Consider the following 20,757-nt stretch of genomic DNA (forward strand, 5'->3'; position numbering starts at 1 on the left):
CTTTGGTCCCAGCTTTCTGCAGGTCATTCACTAGGTCCCCCTGTGTGATTCTGCAGTTTTTGCTCACCATTCTTGTGATAATTTTGACCCCACGGGGTGAGATCTTGCGTGGAGCCCCAGATCGAGGGAGATTATCAGTGGTCTTGTACGTCTTCCATTTCCTAATAATTGCTCCCACAGTTGATTTCTTCAAACCAAGCTGCTTACCTATTGCAGATTCAGTCGTCCCAGCCTGGTGCAGGTCTACAATTTTGTTTCTGGTGTCCTTTGACAGCTCTTTGGTCTTGGCCATAGTGGAGTTTGGAGTGTGATTGTTTGAGGTTGTGGACAGGTGGACTAGCATGAGCAGCAACACCGAACACTGCCTTTCGTTCAGCAGCTAACACCTTCTCCAAACTACTCTGCGTTCTGCAGCGCCACTGTTGCTGCAATTTGAGGACGTTGCAATAGCGAATCTGCCCGCCGAAATATGGGTAAAACACTGCATTACAATGCATGAGCTCCTTATTTTACAGGAGTAAATCAGAGAACATTGTTTGTTTAAAACGTTGTTTGCTATGCAACAGCTGAATTAAAGCAGTTAAGCCCACTAAGAGACTGACAGGTTAAGAAGGGAAAGACAGTTCAAGGTCTTAAAGACGCCTTATCAATATCATTTAGAATGGTGTGTGTGTGTGTGTGTGTGTGTGTGTGTGTGTGTGTGTGTGTGTGTGTGTGTGTGTGTGTGTGTGTGTGTGTGTGTGTGTGTGTGTGTGCACATGTGTTACAGACATGCAGACAGACAGACTATAAAGACCAGAGGTATACTTTACATATCACAGACATGCAGACAGACAGACTATAAAGACCAGAGGTATACTTTACATATCACAGACATGCAGACAGACAGACTATAAAGACCAGAGGTATACTTTTCATATCACAGACATGCAGACAGACAAACTATAAAGACCAGAGGTATACTTTACATATCACAGACATGCAGACAGACAGACTATAAAGACCAGAGGTATACTTTACATATCACAGACATGCAGACAGACAGACTATAAAGACCAGAGGTATACTTTACATATCACAGACATGCAGACAGACTATAAAGACCAGAGGTATACTTTACATATCACAGACATGCAGACAGACAGACTATAAAGACCAGAGGTATACTTTACATATCACAGAATATGGTGAAACAGTTTACTGCTCATATTTTAATTTTAAGTTACAGAGTTGAGGGGGAAAGCACATTTTACAGCAAAGCCTGTACCTGTACAGATACAGATGTTTTCACCTGAAAGTGTGTGGCTCAATACACACAAAGAAAAATACATGACATATATGGATGGATGGATAAAACTCGCAGCATTTTGGCAACTTTTTTCAGCAATTTTCAGTGCATCAATCAGCATCAATAATATTCAGCAAAATAAAGTTTAAAAATGTTTTCCTAAATAAAAATAAACTGTCTCTGTAATGTGCAATAAAAGCTATGGATAAACATGGAAACAGAAGCTAGTGAGGGGTTCACAGTACAATTTAACGCATAACGCTGTGCATTTTAAACAGACTTCTTTCTATGCACTGTACCAGTCCATTATATCCAAACGTACAATAATAATGTAAGGCTTTTCTATCTAACGGTTGTACAAATAAAGCCGTGTTTTGTTGCTCCTGTGGTGGTCCAGTCCGTCAGGCGCCCTCTGCAGCGTCAGAGTGAGTTAGCTTCTATCAGTGTTGTAGTATTCCTCTGGGGTTCTTAAAAGAGATGAAACTCGCAGAGAAAAGCTGCCCACATAATATTTCTTATAACACTGGTCCTTACTCTAAGCTAATATGTTATAGTTTGACTGAGTCTATAGTTTGATTTAAAGTTAATATGCCTACCACCTGGGTCATGGATCTAAACATTACTTTATGAACAGACAGGGGTTGGGGGGAGTGCAAGATTTGGACACTATGTTATTTTTCAGTTGAATACAATCTACAAGCATGTGATCATATATTTTAATTGAGTTGTTTTTGGATGAATTTGGTTGTGTGTGAACCCCATCCATGCTTGCATCTAATATAGTGGAGCATTGTACCATGCACTCAATGACAAGATATAAAACATAAAATAAACATGCAGTGGCCAAGGGACAGATGAACCCTGTCACTGCAACTGTTTGACTCAGTAGAAAAACCAAAACACAGCATAGTGGCGCTCCATTTTGCACTAACCCTGTCCAGTAGCTGCATTATCAAATACGCTTGGGATGGGTCTTCATACATCACAGATACAAGTGTCGACATCTAATCCTTGTGTATAATCATGAGCAAATAACACACTGATGCTCTGTACACAAAGGTTTTGTTCTCTTTAAATTGACTTTAAATGTTCCATGAGAGACAGTGGTAAGAACCCAGGCCACATGATAAGAGCTCTAAGTACAACTAAAACAACTGCAGCTCTAGAACTAAAGTTTGTTTTACATCAATACAATCTGTGACAATGTATTGCAAAAGCTGTTTTTAAGTTGTTGTTGTTGTTGTTGTTGTTGTTGTGTGCGTGTAGTGGTTCTCATGCCATAACGCAGAGATACTAATCGCAAAGGAGAGGGAAGCGCTATCAATCTACCACAGATAACATCAACAGTGAGTCAGCACTATAGAAAGGGATCGGTTGCTTTCATGAAGTTATTTTGTTTTTATGTTGTTGTTGACGTTGACATTGTCTAGTCTCTGTCCCCTTCTATTGGCTACTTCGAGAGATGGGCAGCTGTCCAATCAGGTATCTACTTTCCCATAGGTGCCCTCAGGGGGGCGGTACTGTTTGGGAAAGGCCTTCAGCTGGAGGGAGTTGAAGGCGTATTTACGACATCCTACATTCTTCATGGTGTTCTCTCGTCTGCAGCCCTCACTGTCGGAAGGAGGAGAGGAGAGGAAAGAGAAGGAGAGGGGGGAGGGGAGGGTAGAATAGGGAGGGGAGCAGAGAGGAGAGAAGGAGAGAGGGAGAGGAGAGAAAAGGAGAGGAGAGAGAGACGGAAAGGAGGGTAGAATAGGGAGGGGAGCAGAGAGGAGAGAAGGAGAGAGGGAGAGGAGAGAAAAGGAGAGGAGAGAGAGACGGAAAGGAGGGTAGAGCGGATGAGAGGGGAAGGAGAGGAAAGAAAATGAGAGGGGGGAGGGGGGGGGGAAGAGGCCAGGAGAGAGAAGGATAGGGGGAGGGTTTAAAAGATAAATTGGAGGTGGAGTTATATTATATAAAGTTATTATAAACATGGACAGAATTCTTTATTTTCTTCTAATTCTACATGGTAGACGTTACAATGTCTTGTCTCTTTTTGTTCAGGCAGTTGTGTGGCTGGCTCACCTGCGCATGCAGTCGAGGGCCTGGAAGAAGACCTGTGGGGCCATGGCGTGCTCCTGCTGGAGTATCAGACACTGCTCCAGGGTTAGAGACATGGCTGTACGATCCTTAGCACTCTTACAGCTGGTGAAACGCACGCCGTTCAGACGCCGACACACCTGGGAAGGGAGAGAGCGAGAGACAGGGAGAGAGAGAGAAAGAAGGGGGGGGGGCAGAGGAGAATGGGTGAGAGTACAGAGTCAGGCAAAGACTTCAGCTCATTCAGAGTGCTACAAAATAGGATCTTGTGGAGAGAGAGAGAGAAAGGGGAGAATGTCTCTACCTCCGCTGCCTGCCACAGGATCTCTACGTTCTTGCTCTTCCTGGCACTGATGTTCTGACCGAGCAGCTTCAGCAGCTCAGGCAGGCTGGTCTGACTACGGGTACGAGGGAGGCCTGAAGAGGAGAGAAAAGAGAGGATTATTGCACTGACGTACATTTTAGGAACCCGGTTGTTGCCCACTTAATTAGGGGTTGAGGTTAAGATGAGGTTGTGTATGACTCACAGTCCTCAGGCAGGACCTCTTTGTACTGGTCGTAGTAGGAGCTGAGACGAGCCATATTCTCCATGTTAATCACCTCCTGGAGAGATGTGTCTCCAAACCTATCAATACACAGATCGACAGACAGACAGACAGACAGACAGAAACAGAAACAGAAATATTAGCTGGCTGCCATTGCCATGGTAACACACATTTTGACTACTCCTCTCTTACATTGTGCTGCTGGTCCTCCCTCCATCACCTCTTCTCCCTCTCTCCATCACCTCTCGTCCCTCCCTCCATCCATCCATCACCTCTCGTCCCTCCCTCCATCACCTCTTCTCCCTCCCTCCATCACCTCTCGTCCCTCCCACCATCCATCCATCACCTCTCGTCCCTCCCTCCATCACCTCTTCTCCCTCTCTCCATCACCTCTCGTCCCTCCCTCCATCCATCCATCACCTCTCGTCCCTCCCTCCCTCCATCCATCCATCACCTCCCTCCCTCCCTCCCTCCCTCCCTCCCTCCCACCCTCCCTCCCTCCCTCCCTCCCTCCCTCCCTCCCTCCCTCCCTCCCTCCCTCCCTCCCTCCCTCCCTCCCTTACCACCCTCCCTGCCTCCCTCTATCACCTCTCCTCCCTCCCTCCATCTCCTCTCCTCCCTTCACCACCCCTCCATCACCTCTCCTCCCTCCATCCACTCTCCTCCCCCATCACCTCCATCACTTCTCCTACCTCCACCCTCCAACACCCCTCCACCTTCCATCACCCCTCCATCACCTCTCCTCCCTCCATCACCTCTCCTCATCTTTCCTCCCCTCTCTTCTCTCGTTCACTCACTTCTCTGCCAGTGTCTGCTGTTCATTGATTCCCACATTGAAGAGAACAGGCTGCACCCGCAGCAGCATGCCGTTCTGGATCTCCCGCGGCAACGCATCAAACATCGGCGCTGGTAACGGAACCCTGACGTTGAAGCCGTCCCGGTTCCCGGTGATGACAGGCAGCATGTCTGGGCCGAAGACCGAGGTTGCCTGGGTGACTTTAAAGGTGACGTTCCGCAGATCCATCACGCCAACACTCATGTCCTCCAACATGGCCAGCTCATCCCCTTTAAGATTGAAGAGAACAAGTGGTCAGAGTAGGTTTCAGTAGTCATAATTTAAGAGTAAGGGGTCAAAGTAGGTTTCAGTTCCTCCCCTTTAAGATTTGAAGAGAGAAAGGGGTCAGAGTAGGTTTCAGTGGTCATAATTTAAGAGTAAGGGGTCAGAGTAGGTTTCAGTGGTCATAATTTAAGAGTAAGGGGTCAGAGTAGGTTTCAGTGGTCATGATTTAAGAGAAAGGGGTCAGAGTAGGTTTCAGTGGTCATAATTTAAGAGAAAGGGGTCAGAGTAGATTTCAGTTGTCATTTAAAAAATAAAAAAGTGGGTTTCAAATCAGCATAATCATGTGTGCCTGTGTGTGTGTATTTTCATTAAAGAAAACACAAGAACGCACGCACGCACACACGCACACACACACACACACACACACACACACACACACACACACACACACACACACACACACACACACACACACACACACACGGGCAGGAGGTTACCATAGGTGCTAAGCAGGCCCTCATGCTGGACCAGCAGGCCGATGGTGTGGAGCTGCCTGAGGAAGCCGTCGTCACAGAGACAGTTCCTCAGCTTGATGACGAAGCCACAGATCAGAGCTGACAGCTACATAGTGGAAAACACCAATACAACTCTCAATAACCTATACAACTATAATCATCTATATAATAATCTGTCAAACATCTATAATAACAATGTTATTGATCAATTCAATAACAATGTATATTATAGAACAGCAATTAAATCCATCTGGTTATGCTGCAGTGCAAGAGTGGTGTTGTGTGAGTGTGTACACACACATGTATGTACATGCGCGTGTGTGTGTGTGTGTGTGTGTGTGTGTGTGTGTGTAAACCCACCGTCTGACAGAAGACCACATCTCTTCGGTACTGTAGCGTGAGGTTCATGGCGATGGTGGGAGCACTGTCCTGCATTAGGAGGAACACCATGGACTTCTTAGCCTTGTCACTCATCAGAGACACACACTCGGACAGGGTGGTCAGGAGAGGGTACAACGCATCACTCCATTCACCTGGTACAGACAGGAGAGAGGTTATACAGTATATATGCACAGACATTTACACACACACACACACACACAATCTTGCTCCTACCTGGGGAGGGCTTTTCTTTTTCTATGTCTGGGCTGCTGTCTAGAGGGGAGAGAAGAGCATAACATCAGTGTTATGACATCAGTGTTCATGTCTGCTAGTTAAAGAATGATGTTACAATATAGAACAGTCAAAGTGGCCGTGAACCTACAGTGCTTTTGTCTTTCATGGTTTGATTGACATGTGGTGCTCAGATGAGGGAATGATGACATTGATGATGATGGAGGAAGAAGAGGTGATGAAGATGACGATCCAGGGTGTATCCAGAAGGCTTCCCTGTTTCCATGGATACCTCATGGGATTCACACACATTCACTTTTATCCCCTAACCTCAACTTCTAAACCAATATACCCACCCGGCCACACATCCACCCACCCACCCATCCATCAATCATTCCCAAACACAGGTTTTTGGACATTTTTGCAAATGCATTACAAATAAAAAACTGAAATACCTTCCCTCAATCAGTTAGTTTGAAAATCAGGAGATGCAAGAATGTCTAGTTAAATAGCCTATTTCACTTCAATAGATCCATTTGACTAGTATGTGAATGTGTGTGCATGTTTACTTCTCTTAGTAATGGCGTTGGTCAGCTGCTGAGCATCCAGGAACACATCCTCACTGCTGCTGTCACTCTGCAGCCTGTCTTTGGCCAGCAGTCTTTCCACCCTCTGGATCACACAGTCCAGACTCTTATCTACATTTAACCACACCTTCTCCTGGAGGGTAGAGAGGGTGGGTCAGAGGGCCGGGTGGAGGGAGAGCGCCACAGAAAGATAGAGGGATGAAATATGAAATAAACGTTGTATATACAGCCGTGGCCAAAAGTTTTGAGAATGACACAAATATTAATTTTCACAAAGTCTGCTGCCTCAATTTGTATGATGGCAATTTGCATATACTCCAGAATGTTATGAAGAGTGATCAGATGAATTGCAATTAATTGCAAACTCCCTCTTTGCCATGCAAATAAACCAAAATTAATTTCCACTGCATTTCAGCCCTGCCACAAAAGGACCAGCTGACATCATGTCCATTATTCTCTCGTTAACTTCTTTGGCAGTATTTGGTAGCTTGGATGAAAAACGTGCCCAAATTAAGCTGCCTGCTACTCAGCCGTAAAAGCTAGAATGTGCATATAATTAGTAAATTTGGATAGAAAACACTTTGAAGTTTCTAAAACTGTTTGAATGATGTCTGTGAGTATAACAGAACTCATATGGCAGGCAAACACCTTAGAAAAAAACCAACCAGGAAGTGGGAAATCTGAGGTTTGTTTTTCAACTCAGCCCCCATTGATGATACAGGGTGATATTAGTTATGTTTCACTTCCCAAGGCTTCCACTAGATGTCAACAGTATTTACAACCTGTTTTGAGGATTTTACTCTAAAGGAGGGGCTCATAAGGGCTCTATGAGTGAGTGGTCTGGCAGAATGCCACAGCCTCGGTCTGGCGCACTCACGTGAAAGGTAGCTACGTTCCACTTAATTTGTACAGACAAAGGAATTGTCCGGTTGGAACATTAATGAAGTGTTATGTTAAAAACATCCTAAAGATTGATTCCATACTTAGTTTGGCATGTTTCTACGGGCTGTAACGGAACTTTTTGAACTTTTCATCCGACGTTCGGCGCGACCTGAACGTGCTTTTGGATTTGTTTACCAAACGCCCTAACAAAAGAAGATATTTGGACATAAATGACGGACATTATCGAACAAATCAAACATTTATGGTGGAACTGGGATTCCTGGGAGTGCATTCTGATGAAGATCATCAAAGGTAAGTGAATATTTAAAATGCTATTTCTGAGTAATGTTGACTACCCAATATGGCGGGTATCTTTTTGGCTGCTTTGTTGTCTAAAGGCTTATTGTCTAAAGGCTCAGATTATTGTATGGTTTGCTTTTTAAAAAAAATGTTTTATCTGACACAGCGAGAAGTTTAAGTTCCATGTATAATAGTCGTATCTTTATCAATGTTTATTATGAGTATTTCTGTAAATTGATGTGGCTCTCTGCAATATCACCGCATGTTTTAGAACTACTGAATGTAACACGCCAATGTAAACTCAAATTTACATTGGTTCATTTTAAATATGAACTTAATCAAACAAAACATACATGTATTGTGTAACATGAAGTCCTGTGAGTGTCATCTGATAAAGATCATCAAAGGTTAGTGATTCATTTTATCTCTATTTCTGCTTTTTGTGACTCCTCTCTTTGGCTGGAAAAAATTGCTGTGTTTTTCTGTGGCTTGGTGGTGACCTAACATAATCGTTTGTGGTGCTTTCGCTGTAAATCCTTTTTGAAATCAGACTGGATTAAAGAGAATTGTATCTTTAAAATGGTGTAAAATACGTGTATGCTTGAGGAATTTTAATTTTGAGATTTTTGTTGCTTTGAATTTGGCGCCCTGCACTTTCACTGGCTGTTGCGGGGGGGTTCCGCTAGTCCTAGACAGGTTAACACAGGTGTGAGTGTTGACGAGGACAGGGCTGGAGATCACTCTGTCATGCTGATTGAGTTCGAATAACAGACTGGAAGCGTCAAAAGGAGGGTGGTGCTTGGAATCATTGTTCTTCCTCTGTCAACCATGGTTACCTGCAAGGAAACACGTGCCGTCATCATTGCTTTGCCCAAAAAGGGCTTCACAGGCAAGAATGTTGCTGCCAGTAAGATTGCACCTAAATCAACCATTTATTGGATCATCAAGAACTTCAAGGAGAGCAGTTGAATTGTTGTGAAGGGTGCCCAGCAAGCGCCAAGACTGTCTCCTAAAGTTGATTCAGCTGCAGGATAAGAGCACCACCAGTACAGCTTGCTCAGGAATGGCTGCAGGCAGGTGAGTGCATCTTTTTATTTTACCTTTATTTAACTAGGCAAGTCAGTTAAGAAGAAATTCTTATTTTACAATGACGGCCTAGGAACAGTGGGTTAACTGGTCTAGGAACAGTGGGTTAACTGGTCTAGGAACAGTGGGTTAACTGGTCTAGGAACAGTGGGTTACCTGGTCTAGGAACAGTGGGTTAAATGGTCTAGGAACAGTGGGTTAACTGGTCTAGGAACAGTGGGTTAACTGGTCTAGGAACAGTGGGTTAACTGGTCTAGGAACAGTGGGTTAACAGGTCTAGGAACAGTGGGTTAACAGGTCTAGGAACAGTGGGTTAACTGGTCTAGGAACAGTGGGTTAAATGGTCTAGGAACAGTGGGTTAACTGGTCTAGGAACAGTGGGTTAACTGGTCTAGGAACAGTGGGTTAACTGGTCTAGGAACAGTGGGTTAACTGGTCTAGGAACAGTGGGTTAACTGGTCTAGGAACAGTGGGTTAAATGCCTGTTCAGGGGCAGAAGAACAGATTTGTACCTTGTCAGTTCGGGGATTTGAACTTGCAACCTTTCGGTTACTAATCCAACGCTCTAACCACCAGGCTACCCTGCCGCCCCGCTCTAACCACTAGGCTATCTGCACGCACAGTGAGGCGAAGACTTTTGGAGGATGGCCTGGTGTCTAGAAGCGCAGCGAAGAAGCCACTTCTCTCCAGGAAAAACATCAGGGGCAGACTGATATTCTGCAAAAGGTACGGGGATTGGACTGCTGAGGACTGGGGTAAAGTCATTTTCTCTGATGAATCCCCTTTCCGATTGTTTGGGGCATCCGGAAAAAAGCTTGTCCGGAGAAGACAAGGTGAGTGCTACCATCAGTCCTGTGTCATGCCAACAGTAAAGCATCCTGAGACCATTCATGTGTGGGGTTGCTTCTCAGCCAAAGGGAGTGGGCTCACTCACAATTTTTCCTGAGAACACAGCCATGAACAAAGAATGGTACCAACACATCCTCTGGGAGCAACTTCTCCCAACCATCCAGGAACAGTTTGGTGACGAACAATGTCTTTTCCAGCATGATGGAGCACTTTACCATAAGGCAAAAGTGATGACTAAGTGGCTCGGGGAACAAAACATCAATATTTTGGGTCCATGGCCAGGAAACTCCCCAGACCTTAATCCCATTGAGAACTTGTGGTCAATCCTCAAGAGGCGGGTGGACAAACAAAACCCCACAAATTCTGACAAACTCCAAGCATTGATTATGCAAGAATGGGCTGCCATCAGCCAGATGTGGCCCAGAAGTTAATTGGCAGCATGCCAGGGCGGATTGCAGAGGTCTTGAAAAAGAAGTGTCAACACTACAAATATTGACTCTTTGCATCAACTTCATTTAATTGTCAATAAAAGCCTTTGACACTTATGAAATGCTTGTAATTATACTTCAGTATTCTATAGTAACATCTGACAAAAATATCTAAAGACACTGAAGAAGCAAGCTTTGTGAAAATGTATATTTGTGTCATTCTCAAAACTTCAGGCCCAGACTGTACATTCTATACAATATTGTTGTTATTCTCAATTGTTGAACAGAAAATGATCAATGTCTCCTTACCCAGTCCTCCTCATGCCAGTCAGCCTGTAGGGAGGAGCGCTTGCCTCTCCCCCTCTCTCCCTCCACGTATACTGAGTGGCGAGGGGAGATGGAGCGACGCGAGGGGGAGGTGGATTGGCGTGAGGGGGAGGTAGAGGAGCGACAGGGTGAGGTAGATGAGCGACAGGGGGAGCGGGATGGAGAGGGGGTGAGGGACGATGGGGAGGGACTGCCCTTCTGGACGATGCATTCCGGCCGGGCGGCAGTAAGGGCTAGGATGGCTGAGGACAGCAGCTTAGAGTCACAGACTGTCACCAACTGACGAGTCTGGAGAAGGGGAGAGAGATGGAGGAGAGACAGGGAGAGACGAAGAGACATGGAGGAGAGACATGGAGGAGAGAGAGAGAAGAGGAGAGAGATGGATGAGAGGCAGGGAATGAAGAGAAAGGGAGAGGAGAGAGATGGAGGAGAGGCAGGGAGCGAGATGGAAAAGAGACAGGGAGAGGAGGAGAAAGTGAGTGGAGGAGACAGGGAAATATACAGTATAATAGTGTGTATTAATACAGTGAAATACATTCATTGCATAGATACATGAGGGCATTTCTCAATGCTTCTTTCCCTTCTCTTCTCCCTCCCTCCTTCTCCCTCCCCTCCTCCCCCCCCTCTCTCCCCCTCTCCTACCTTCTCAGAGAGGATGGCGAGGGTTCTCTCCAGAGCGTTGGCTGAGCGTTCCTTGGCAGCGCGGGACAAACGTTCGGTGTAGTAGCAAACCTGAGTCTTCAAAGTGTTGACCTGACCAATCAGCTCCTTCGCTCTCAACACGTCCCGAGGCAGGTAGGCCACCGGCTTAGAGCTAGACCCAGAACTGCTGCAAGGTGTGTGTGAATATGTGAGTGAGTGAGAGAGAGAGAGAGAGAGAGAGAGAGAGAGAGAGAGAGAGAGAGAGAGAGAGACAAAGTGAGAGAGATAAAGAGAGAGAGAGAGATAAAGAGAGAGAGAGAGATAAAGAGAGAGAGAGAGAGAGAGAGAGCGATAAAGAGAGAGAGAGAGAGATAAAGAGAGAGAGAGAGAGATAAAGAGAGATAAAGAGAGATAGAGATAAAGAGAGAGAGAGAGAGATAAAGAGAGAGAGAGAGAGATAAAGAGAGATAAAGAGAGAGAGAGAGAGAGAGAGAGAGAGAGAGAGAGAGAGAGAGAGAGAGAGAGATAGAGAGAGATAGAGATAGAGAGAGAGAGATAGAGAGAGAGAGATAAAGAGAGAGAGATAAAGAGAGAGAGATAAAGAGAGAGAGATAACGAGAGAGAGAGAGAGAGAGAGATAAAGAGAGAGAGAGAGAGAGAGAGAGAGATAAAGAGAGATCCGGAGTGAAAAGGTGCTGACACGTGCAGATTTAAAACAATGTTATACAGAGCATAAACACATCTACCCACAATGCATGCATAAACAGACCAGGTGACAGAGCTCACCATTCCTCCTCATATGCGCTGATCAGAAAGCAAGAAAAAAAGGGCACAATTCAGTCAAAGGTTCTACATCTAAATGAATGATAACAATGACATGTGGAACTGTTGTGCCTATAGCAGGATTTCTTGATTGGCCCCAATTGATATTATTCAGACCCCAAAATCTTCTCAGCAAAAAATAAATAAATAAATTGATAATTTTGGTTGGACATAAAAGCCTGTACAATCACCAGGGAATCATCTGAAAATGATTTCAATTAGAAAATCTGTTCTCAAGTATTCCCATGCATGAATAGAGAGGCAAATGTGATCATATCCCAATGTGATCAAGGTGTAAAGTTATTCTTTCTTTGTCAAATAGTTTATCTGTTTGGGCTTTGTGTACAAATGATTTAGAACTATGTTCCGACCCCCAACCGTTAACTCAAGGAAAAATAAAGTCTGCGACTGAAAGTAATTCGGGACAGCTGGTCTATTGCCCGTACTCACTGTTTCCTAGCCTCCTCAAACTTGTGGATAAGTTTCCGGAGACCACAGTGCTTAAAGCCTTGGTAGTGGGCTGCTGGGGCCCCTATAGTTACTACGTCATAGGTCCTGTCTAGGAAAGGAGACGGAGGGAAGTGGAGGGAGAGGGGAGGGAGGGAGGAGGAGAGAGGGGAGCAAGGGAGGTGGAGGGGAAGAGAGTACTTTTAGACAGATATAAACAGAAAATTACATTGAGCCAGATGGATATAATTATGGATATAAAGGACATAGAGACTGATAGATATAACAGTTCCTCTACCATAGAGACTGATGGATATGACAGGCCCCCTACCATAGAGACTGATAGATATAACAGGTCCCCTACCATAGAGACTAATAGATATGACAGGTCCTCTACCATAGAGACTGATAGATATAACAGGTCCCCTACCATAGAGACTGATAGATATAACAGGTCCCCTACCATAGAGACTGATAGATATAACAGGTCCTCTACCATAGAGACTGATAGATATAACAGGTCCCCTACCATAGCCAGACTCTCCTTGTACTCTCATCCTCTGGACGTGCAGGTTAGTGGGGATGAACTCCAGCTTCTTCTCTGCTTTCAGAGTGCTGGATTTAAAGGATGGACCTGGAAGAGGAGTAGGTTGGAAATGTTAAGATGATGCCGACTACTGATAGTCTCTTCCTGTATGTTACTGATACTTCATGTATGTTACTGATCCTTCCTGTATGTTACTGATACTTCCTGTATGTTACTGATAGTCTCTTCCTGTATGTTACTGATACTTCCTGTATGTTACTGATACTTCCTGTATGTTACTGATAGACTCTTCCTGTATGTTACTGATACTTCCTGTATGTTACTGATAGACTCTTCCTGTATGTTACTGATAGACTCTTCCTGTATGTTACTGATACTTCCTGTATGTTACTGATACTTCCTGTATGTTACTGATAGTGTTGTACTGTACACTATTGATAGTCTCGTCCAGCATGTTACTGAAGCGTTAGTGATATGAAATACACAATATATACAAAAGTATGAGTCCACCCTTCAAATGAGTGGATTGGGCTGTTTCAGCCACACCCGTTGCTGACAGGTGTACAAAATCAAGCACACGCCATGCAATCGCCATAGACAAACATTGACAATAGAATGGCCTTACTGAAGAGCTCAGTGACTTTCAACGTGGCACCGTCATAGGATGCCACCTTTCCAACAAGTCAGTTCATCAAGTTTCAGCCCTGCTAGAGCTGCCCCGGGCAACTGTAAGTTATGAAGTGGAAACATCTAGAAGCAACAACCGTTCAGCTGTGAAGTGGTAGGCCACACAAGCTCATAGAACGGGACTGCCGAGTGCTGAAGCGTGTAGCGGGTAAAAATAATCTGTCCTCGGTTGCAACACTCACTACCGAGTTCCAAACTGCCTCTGGGAGCAACGTCAGCACAATAACTGTTCGTCGGGAGCTTCATGAAATTGGTTTCCATGACCGAGCAGCCTCACACAAGCCTAAGATTACTATGTGCAATGCCTAGCATCAGCTGGAGTGGCGTAAAGCTCGGTGCCATTGGACTCTGGAGCACTCTGCCCCAATGTACAGTGGCAACTGTAAAGTTTGGTGGAGGAGGAATAATGGTCTGGCGCTGTTTTTCATGGTTCGCTCCAGGCCCTTTAGTTCCAGTGAAGGGAAATCTTAACGCTACAGCATACAATGACAATTCTGTGTTATGGCAGCAAAGGGGAGTCCAACTCCATATTAATGCCCAGGATTTTGGAATGAGATGTTCGACAAGCAGGTCTCCACATACTTTTGGTCATGTACTGTATGGGGCGGCAGGGTAGCCTAGTGGTTAGAGCGTTGGACTAGTAACCGGAAGGTTGCAAGTTCAAATCCCTGAGCTGACAAGGTACAAATCTGTCGTTCTGCCCCTAGGCCGTCATTGAAAATAAGAATTTGTTCTTAACTGACTTGCCTAGTTAAATAAAGGTCAAATTAAATTAAAAATGTTGTAATGGAGAAGGTTTCTGATATTCAGTACCAGCCAAAAGTATGGACACACCTACTCATTCAAGGGTTTTTATTTGTTTGTACTATTTTCTACATTGTATAATAATAGTGAAGACATCAAAACTATGAAATAACACATATGGAATCATCTAGTAACCAAAAAAGTGTTAAACAAATCAAAACATATTTTATACTTTAGATTCTTCAAAGTATCCACCCTTTGCCTTTATGACAGCTTTGCACACTCTTGGCATTCTCTCAACCAGCTTCATAAGGTGGAATGCATTTCAATTAACAGGTGTACCTTGTTAAAAGTTAATTTGTGGAATTCCTTTCCTTCTTAATGCATTTGAGCCAATCAGTTGTGTTGTGACAAGGTAGGGGTGGTATACAGAAGATAGCCCTATTTCGTAAAAGAGAATGCCAAGAGTGTGTAAAGCTGTCATCAATGTGTTGGTGTACAGCAGTGGAGGCTGCTGACGGGAGGACAGGTCATAATAATGTCTGGAACGGAGGAAATGGAATGGCATCAAACCATGTGTTTGATGTATTTGATACCATTCCACTTATTCCGCTCCATCCAATACCACAAGCCCGTCCTTAAGGTGACACCAGCCTCCTGTGGTTGACAGTTCTATAAAGGTTAGGATGTTAACCTTTATATTGGTGCAGGTCGCAGATGGTCTCCTGGTAGGTGAGGATGATGGTCTGGTATTGAGAAATGATCTCCCTCCTCAGGTTCTCCCAACATGGAGATAACTCCCCCAACTCCTCCAGCTCACACACCCTACACGCACGCACGCACGCACACACGCACACACACACACACACACATACACACACACACACACACACGCACGCACACACGCACACACGCACGCACACACACACACACACACACAAATGTTAGTGATCTACACACATTCACAGGCACACACACAAGCATGCATTCACACACACACACACACACACACACACACACACACACACACACACACAGTATAGTATTCTGCGGTACCAGGCAACTTCCTCCTCCAGCAGTAGTTTGACAAACTGTCGAGGGATGTGTAGAGAGAGGACGCTGTCAGACACACACACACACACACACACACACACACACACACACACACACACACACACTAACATAGTATAGTATTCTGCGGTACCTGGCAGCGTCCTCCTCCAGCAGTAGTTTGACAAACTGTCGAGGGATGTGTAGAGAGAGGACGCTGTCAGACATCTGCTCTAGGATCCTCAGGTGGTTTCCATCCGTGGTGGGGAATCGATACATACGTGACATGGTGCCCCCAAAAACTGACAGCACAGCAACACACCAGTCAGAACATCTAGCAATCAATATAATCATTCATTACAGAATGTAATACATGCATTCATCAATTAATCAATTAGCAAATCAATCAACGAATAAATCAGTGTCAGTCAGTCATAATTCCTAAATCTGTAGGAACTCTCAATGTAAACTCTCTGTACGCTAGGAATGATGAAGGAGTCTCACTCACACACTTTCCAATAGAGAATCGCACACTGACACACACTGGAACACACTCACCAGCCTTAAGCAGTGTGTCTTTGCACAGAGATGCAGACTTGGCCCTGATGTTCACTGACTCAGTCAGGCTGTCATCCACTTGAAGCATCATCTGAGACACACAGGGAAAGGACATCATGACTGTTCGATTCAACATGGACACCCTTCAGTTGACCAGTGAGCTGAACAGACTGAGTGAAAGTAAAACATCCCTGTTTCTACCATGTGGATTTAACCTTTCTCTTTGTCCTTCTAGTCCACTGACCAGACAGGTGAAAGTAAAACATCCCTGTTTCTACCATGTGGATTTAACCTTTCTCCTTGTCCTTCTAGTCCACTGACCAGACAGGTGAAAGTAAAACATCCCTGTTTCTACCATGTGGATTTAACCTTTCTCCTTGTCCTTCTAGTCCACTGACCAGACAGGTGAAAGCAATATGAGAGGGAAATGGGAAAAGTTGCTAAAGAACAATCCAACAAATAAACAAACATTTACTAGCCTAGGCCTACAGTCTGTGGTACATCTTCAAACATATCAGATAATATGGTCTGAATTAATAAAACGACTCAAATTAAGTCATATATTTCTACCAATACGGTGTTTCTTCCTCTGGCAGACCAGGCCAGACCAGGCTACTCACCCTGCCATTGATAGTGTCCTGCCGGGCCGCGGTGGCTCTCTGCTCTGTCCTCTCTTCTATCTGCCAGGCGATGATGGTGATGTTGCCCATGCGTTCGCTCTCCGCTGACCTGGAGGCAATTAGTAATAGATGTCTGCTGTATAACAATAGCTGAGGGTGTATGTGGAGGTTGTGTGTGTGTGTGTGTGTGTGTGTGTGTGTGTGTGTGTGTGTGTGTGTGTGTGTGTGTGTGTGTGTGTGTGTGTGTGTGTGAGTGTGAGTGAGTGAGTGTGTTTCAAGTGCGTGTGTGTGTGTGTGTGTGTGTGTGTGTGTGTGTGTGTGTGTGTGTGTGTGTGTGCGTGTGTGAGTGAGTGAGTGTGTGTCAAGTGCGTGTGTGTGTGTGTGTGTGTGTGTGTGTGTGTGTGTGTGTGTGTGTGTGTGTGTGTGTGTGTGTGTGTGTGTGTGTGTGTGTGTGTGTGTGTGTGTGTGTGTGTGTGTGTGTGTGTGTGTGCGTGTGTGAGTGAGTGTGTGTGTGTGTGTGTGTGTGTGTGCGTGTGTGTGTGTGTGTGTGTGTGTGTGTGTGTTAGGGTGACCACAAGACCCAGATTGTGTGGGACAGTCCCGTATTTTGTCAATTTTGTCACCCACGTCCCGCAACCAAACTATCATGTCCCGCATGTTTTCAATTAAAACACCAACATAGTATCCCGTACTTTAGTCTTCCTATTCATTTCATGAGAATTGAAATTCTAACCTGACTCTTTTCCAGTCACATTGCGCTTATGACAAGATATAACCCAGGGCTCACCAACCCTGTTCCTGGAGAGCTACCATCCTGGAGGCTTTCACTACAACCCTGTTCGTGGAGAGCTACCCTCCTGTAGGCTTTCACTACAACCCTGTTCGTGGAGAGCTACCCTCCTGTAGGCTTTCACTACAACCCTGTTCGTGGAGAGCTACCCTCCTGTAGGCTTTCACTACAACCCTGTTCGTGGAGAGCTACCCTCTTGTAGGCTTTCACTACAACCCTGTTCGTGGAGAGCTACCCTCCTGTAGGCTTTCACTACAACCCTGTTCGTGGAGAGCTACCCTCCTGTATGCTTTCACTACAACCCTGTTCGTGGAGAGCTACCCTCTTGTAGGCTTTCACTACAACCCTGTTCGTGGAGAGCTACCCTCCTGTAGGCTTTCACTACAACCCTGTTCGTGGAGAGCTACCCTCCTGTAGGCTTTCACTACAACCCTGTTCGTGGAGAGCTACCCTCCTGTAGGTTTTCACTACAACCCTGTTCGTTGAGAGCTACCCTCCTGTAGGTTTTCACGACAGACCTATTTGTGGAGAGCTACCCTCCTGTAGGCTTTCACTACAACCCTGTTCGTGGAGAGCTACCCTCCTGTAGGCTTCCACTACAACCCTGTTCGTGGAGAGCTACCCTCCTGTAGGCTTTCACTACAACCCTGTTCGTGGAGAGCTACCCTCTTGTAGGCTTTCACTACAACCCTGTTCGTGGAGAGCTACCCTCCTGTAGGCTTTCACTACAACCCTGTTCGTGGAGAGCTACCCTCCTGTATGCTTTCACTACAACCCTGTTCGTGGAGAGCTACCCTCTTGTAGGCTTTCACTACAACCCTGTTCGTGGAGAGCTACCCTCCTGTAGGCTTTCACTACAACCCTGTTCGTGGAGAGCTACCCTCCTGTAGGCTTTCACTACAACCCTGTTCGTGGAGAGCTACCCTCCTGTAGGTTTTCACTACAACCCTGTTCGTTGAGAGCTACCCTCCTGTAGGTTTTCACGACAGCCCTATTTGTGGAGAGCTACCCTCCTGTAGGCTTTCACTACAACCCTGTTCGTGGAGAGCTACCCTCCTGTAGGTTTTCACTACAACGCTGTTCGTTGAGAGCTACCCTCCTGTATGCTTTCACTACAACCCTGTTCGTGGAGAGCTACCCTCCTGTAGGTTTTCACTACAACCCTGTTCGTTGAGAGCTACCCTCCTGTAGGTTTTCATGACAGCCCTATTTGTGGAGAGCTACCCTCCTGTAGGCTTTCACTACAACCCTGTTCGTTGAGAGCTACCCTCCTGTAGGTTTTTACTCTAAGTTGTAACTAACCTGATTCAGCTCATCAACCAGCTAATTATTAGAATCAGGTGTGCTAGATTAGGGTTGGAATGAACCTACAGGACGGCAGCTCTCCAGGAACAGGGTTAGAGAGCCTACAGGACGGTAGCTCTCCAGGAACAGGGTTAGAGAGCCTACAGGACGGTAGCTCTCCAGGAACAGGGTTAGAGAGCCTACAGGACGGTAGCTCTCCAGGAACAGGGTTAGAGAGCCCTGCTATAACCTATATTATAAGGCTGTGGTAGATAAGCCTGTTGGTTAAACACTTCTCCAATCGTTGTCGAGATATGATATTCTGTGCAGCGCAAGAGGAGACGTACGGTGCATTTGAGACAACTCGGAACTAGAAAAAACACAGCTCCAACTGGGAAAAATAGTTTTGAGGGGTCATCCAACTCGGAATTACACGTCGGAAACCTAGGGCTAGGGCTATTCTCCACCCAATCACATTTGTCATATCCTTTCAGGCTAAATTCTAGATTAAGAGAGGACAATGAACTAAGCCTACTTACAAAGAGGACAGATAACTAAGCCTACTTACAAAGAGGACAGATAACTAAGCCTACTTACAAAAAGTGTGCTTCTAACAAAGAGCTACAAGTAAGTAAATAGCCAAACAAATGTATTCATATAGGTTACACTGTCCTGTGAATGTCCCGCAAAATGTGGGTATTTTACGTGTGTTTGTGTCTACAGTGCATTCGGAAAGTATTCAGACCCCTTGACTCTTTCCACATTTTGCTATGTTACAGCCTTATTATAAAATGTATAAAATAAAAACATTTTCCTCATCAATCTACATACAACACCCCATGATGACAAAACAAAAAACAGGTCTTTAGAATTTTTATGTATAAGCCTCGAAATTGAGTTGAAGTACATCCTGTTTCCATTAAGCATCCTTGAGATGTTTCTACAACTTGATTGGAGTCCACCTGTGGTAAATTCAATTGATTGGACATGATTTGGAAAGGCACACACCTGTCTGTATAAGGTCCCACAGCTGACAGTGCATGTCAGAGCACAAACCAAGCCATGAGGTTTGTCAGGCCCTGACCATTGAGAGCCCTTGGTCCTCTACGGTGTAGTAGGTCAGGGCGTGACTAGGGGGTGATCTAGTATATCTATTTCTATGTTGGTGCTAATCTGGTTCCCAATTAGAAGCAGCTGTTTATCGTTGCCTCTGATTGGGGATCATATTTAGGTAGCTATTTCCCCACCTGTGTTTTGTGGGATATTGATTGTTGGTTAGTGTGTTTGGGCACCAGGTCCTCACGGTCTTTGTACGTTTTGTTGTTTTGTTTCGTTAGTTTCACTTAAATAAATATGTGGAACTATACTCACGCTGCGCCTTGGTCCGCTCATTTCCAAGATCGTGACAAACGTTGACGGAATTGTCTGTAGAGCTCCAAAACAGGATTGTGTCGAGGCACAGATCTGGGGCAGGGTACCAAAAACATTTCAGCAGGATTGAAGGTCCCCAAGAACACAATGACCTCCATCATTCTTAAATGGAGGAAGTTTGGAACCACAAAGACTCTTCCTAGAGCTGGCCGCCTGGCCAAACTGAGCAATCGGGGGAGAAGGGCCTTGGTTAGGGAAGTGACCAAGAACCCGATGGTCACTCTGACAGAGCTCCAGAGTTCCTGTGTGGAAATGTGAGAACCTTCCAGAAGGAAAACCATCTCTGCAGCACTTCACCAATGATTACTTTATCAGGACAGACGGAAGCCACTTCTCAGTAAAAGGCACATGACAGCCCACTTGGAGTTTGCCAAAAGGCACCTAAAGGTCTCAGACCATGTTGAAATCAAGATTGAAACCAGAGTAGGCCTGTAGTACATCTTCAAATCAGATAATATGGTCTGAATTAATAAAGCGACTCTAACTACCGATACGGTCTTCCTTCCTCAGGCCAGACCAGGCCAGACCAACTGTTGAAACCAAGATTGAACACTTTGGCCTGAATGCCAAGCATCACGTC

The 20,757-nt window shown here is 45.2% G+C and overlaps 1 protein-coding gene across 7 annotated transcripts in view; it reads right to left on the reverse strand.

The window, feature by feature from the left end:
- Window positions 1–1,191: 1,191 nt before the first annotated feature.
- Window positions 1,192–20,757, reverse strand: part of LOC110504714 (inositol polyphosphate-4-phosphatase type I A) — a 47,150-nt gene continuing 27,584 nt past the window's right edge. For 4 of the 7 annotated variants that reach the window (XM_036975104.1, XM_036975101.1, XM_036975103.1 and 1 more), the window contains exons 7-25: window positions 16,673–16,781; window positions 16,053–16,143; window positions 15,649–15,796; window positions 15,139–15,269; window positions 12,996–13,100; window positions 12,470–12,578; window positions 11,984–12,001; window positions 11,198–11,384; window positions 10,538–10,843; window positions 6,666–6,816; window positions 6,248–6,388; window positions 6,100–6,138; window positions 5,845–6,017; window positions 5,467–5,590; window positions 4,707–4,974; window positions 3,892–3,989; window positions 3,669–3,781; window positions 3,350–3,504; window positions 1,192–2,899 (exon numbers count right to left, since the gene is read on the reverse strand). In XM_036975104.1, the coding sequence (XP_036830999.1) occupies window positions 2,767–2,899; window positions 3,350–3,504; window positions 3,669–3,781; window positions 3,892–3,989; window positions 4,707–4,974; window positions 5,467–5,590; window positions 5,845–6,017; window positions 6,100–6,138; window positions 6,248–6,388; window positions 6,666–6,816; window positions 10,538–10,843; window positions 11,198–11,384; window positions 11,984–12,001; window positions 12,470–12,578; window positions 12,996–13,100; window positions 15,139–15,269; window positions 15,649–15,796; window positions 16,053–16,143; window positions 16,673–16,781 (2,599 nt within the window). In that variant the 3' untranslated portion in view covers window positions 1,192–2,766. The remainder of the gene's footprint in view (window positions 2,900–3,349; window positions 3,505–3,668; window positions 3,782–3,891; window positions 3,990–4,706; window positions 4,975–5,466; window positions 5,591–5,844; window positions 6,018–6,099; window positions 6,139–6,247; window positions 6,389–6,665; window positions 6,817–10,537; window positions 10,844–11,197; window positions 11,385–11,983; window positions 12,002–12,469; window positions 12,579–12,995; window positions 13,101–15,138; window positions 15,270–15,648; window positions 15,797–16,052; window positions 16,144–16,672; window positions 16,782–20,757) is intronic. The other 3 variants (XM_036975105.1, XM_036975106.1, XM_036975107.1) reach the window with 3 other exon arrangements.

This window comes from Oncorhynchus mykiss, chromosome 3 (genome assembly GCF_013265735.2).
Source record: "Oncorhynchus mykiss isolate Arlee chromosome 3, USDA_OmykA_1.1, whole genome shotgun sequence".
Taxonomy (NCBI): domain Eukaryota; kingdom Metazoa; phylum Chordata; class Actinopteri; order Salmoniformes; family Salmonidae; genus Oncorhynchus; species Oncorhynchus mykiss.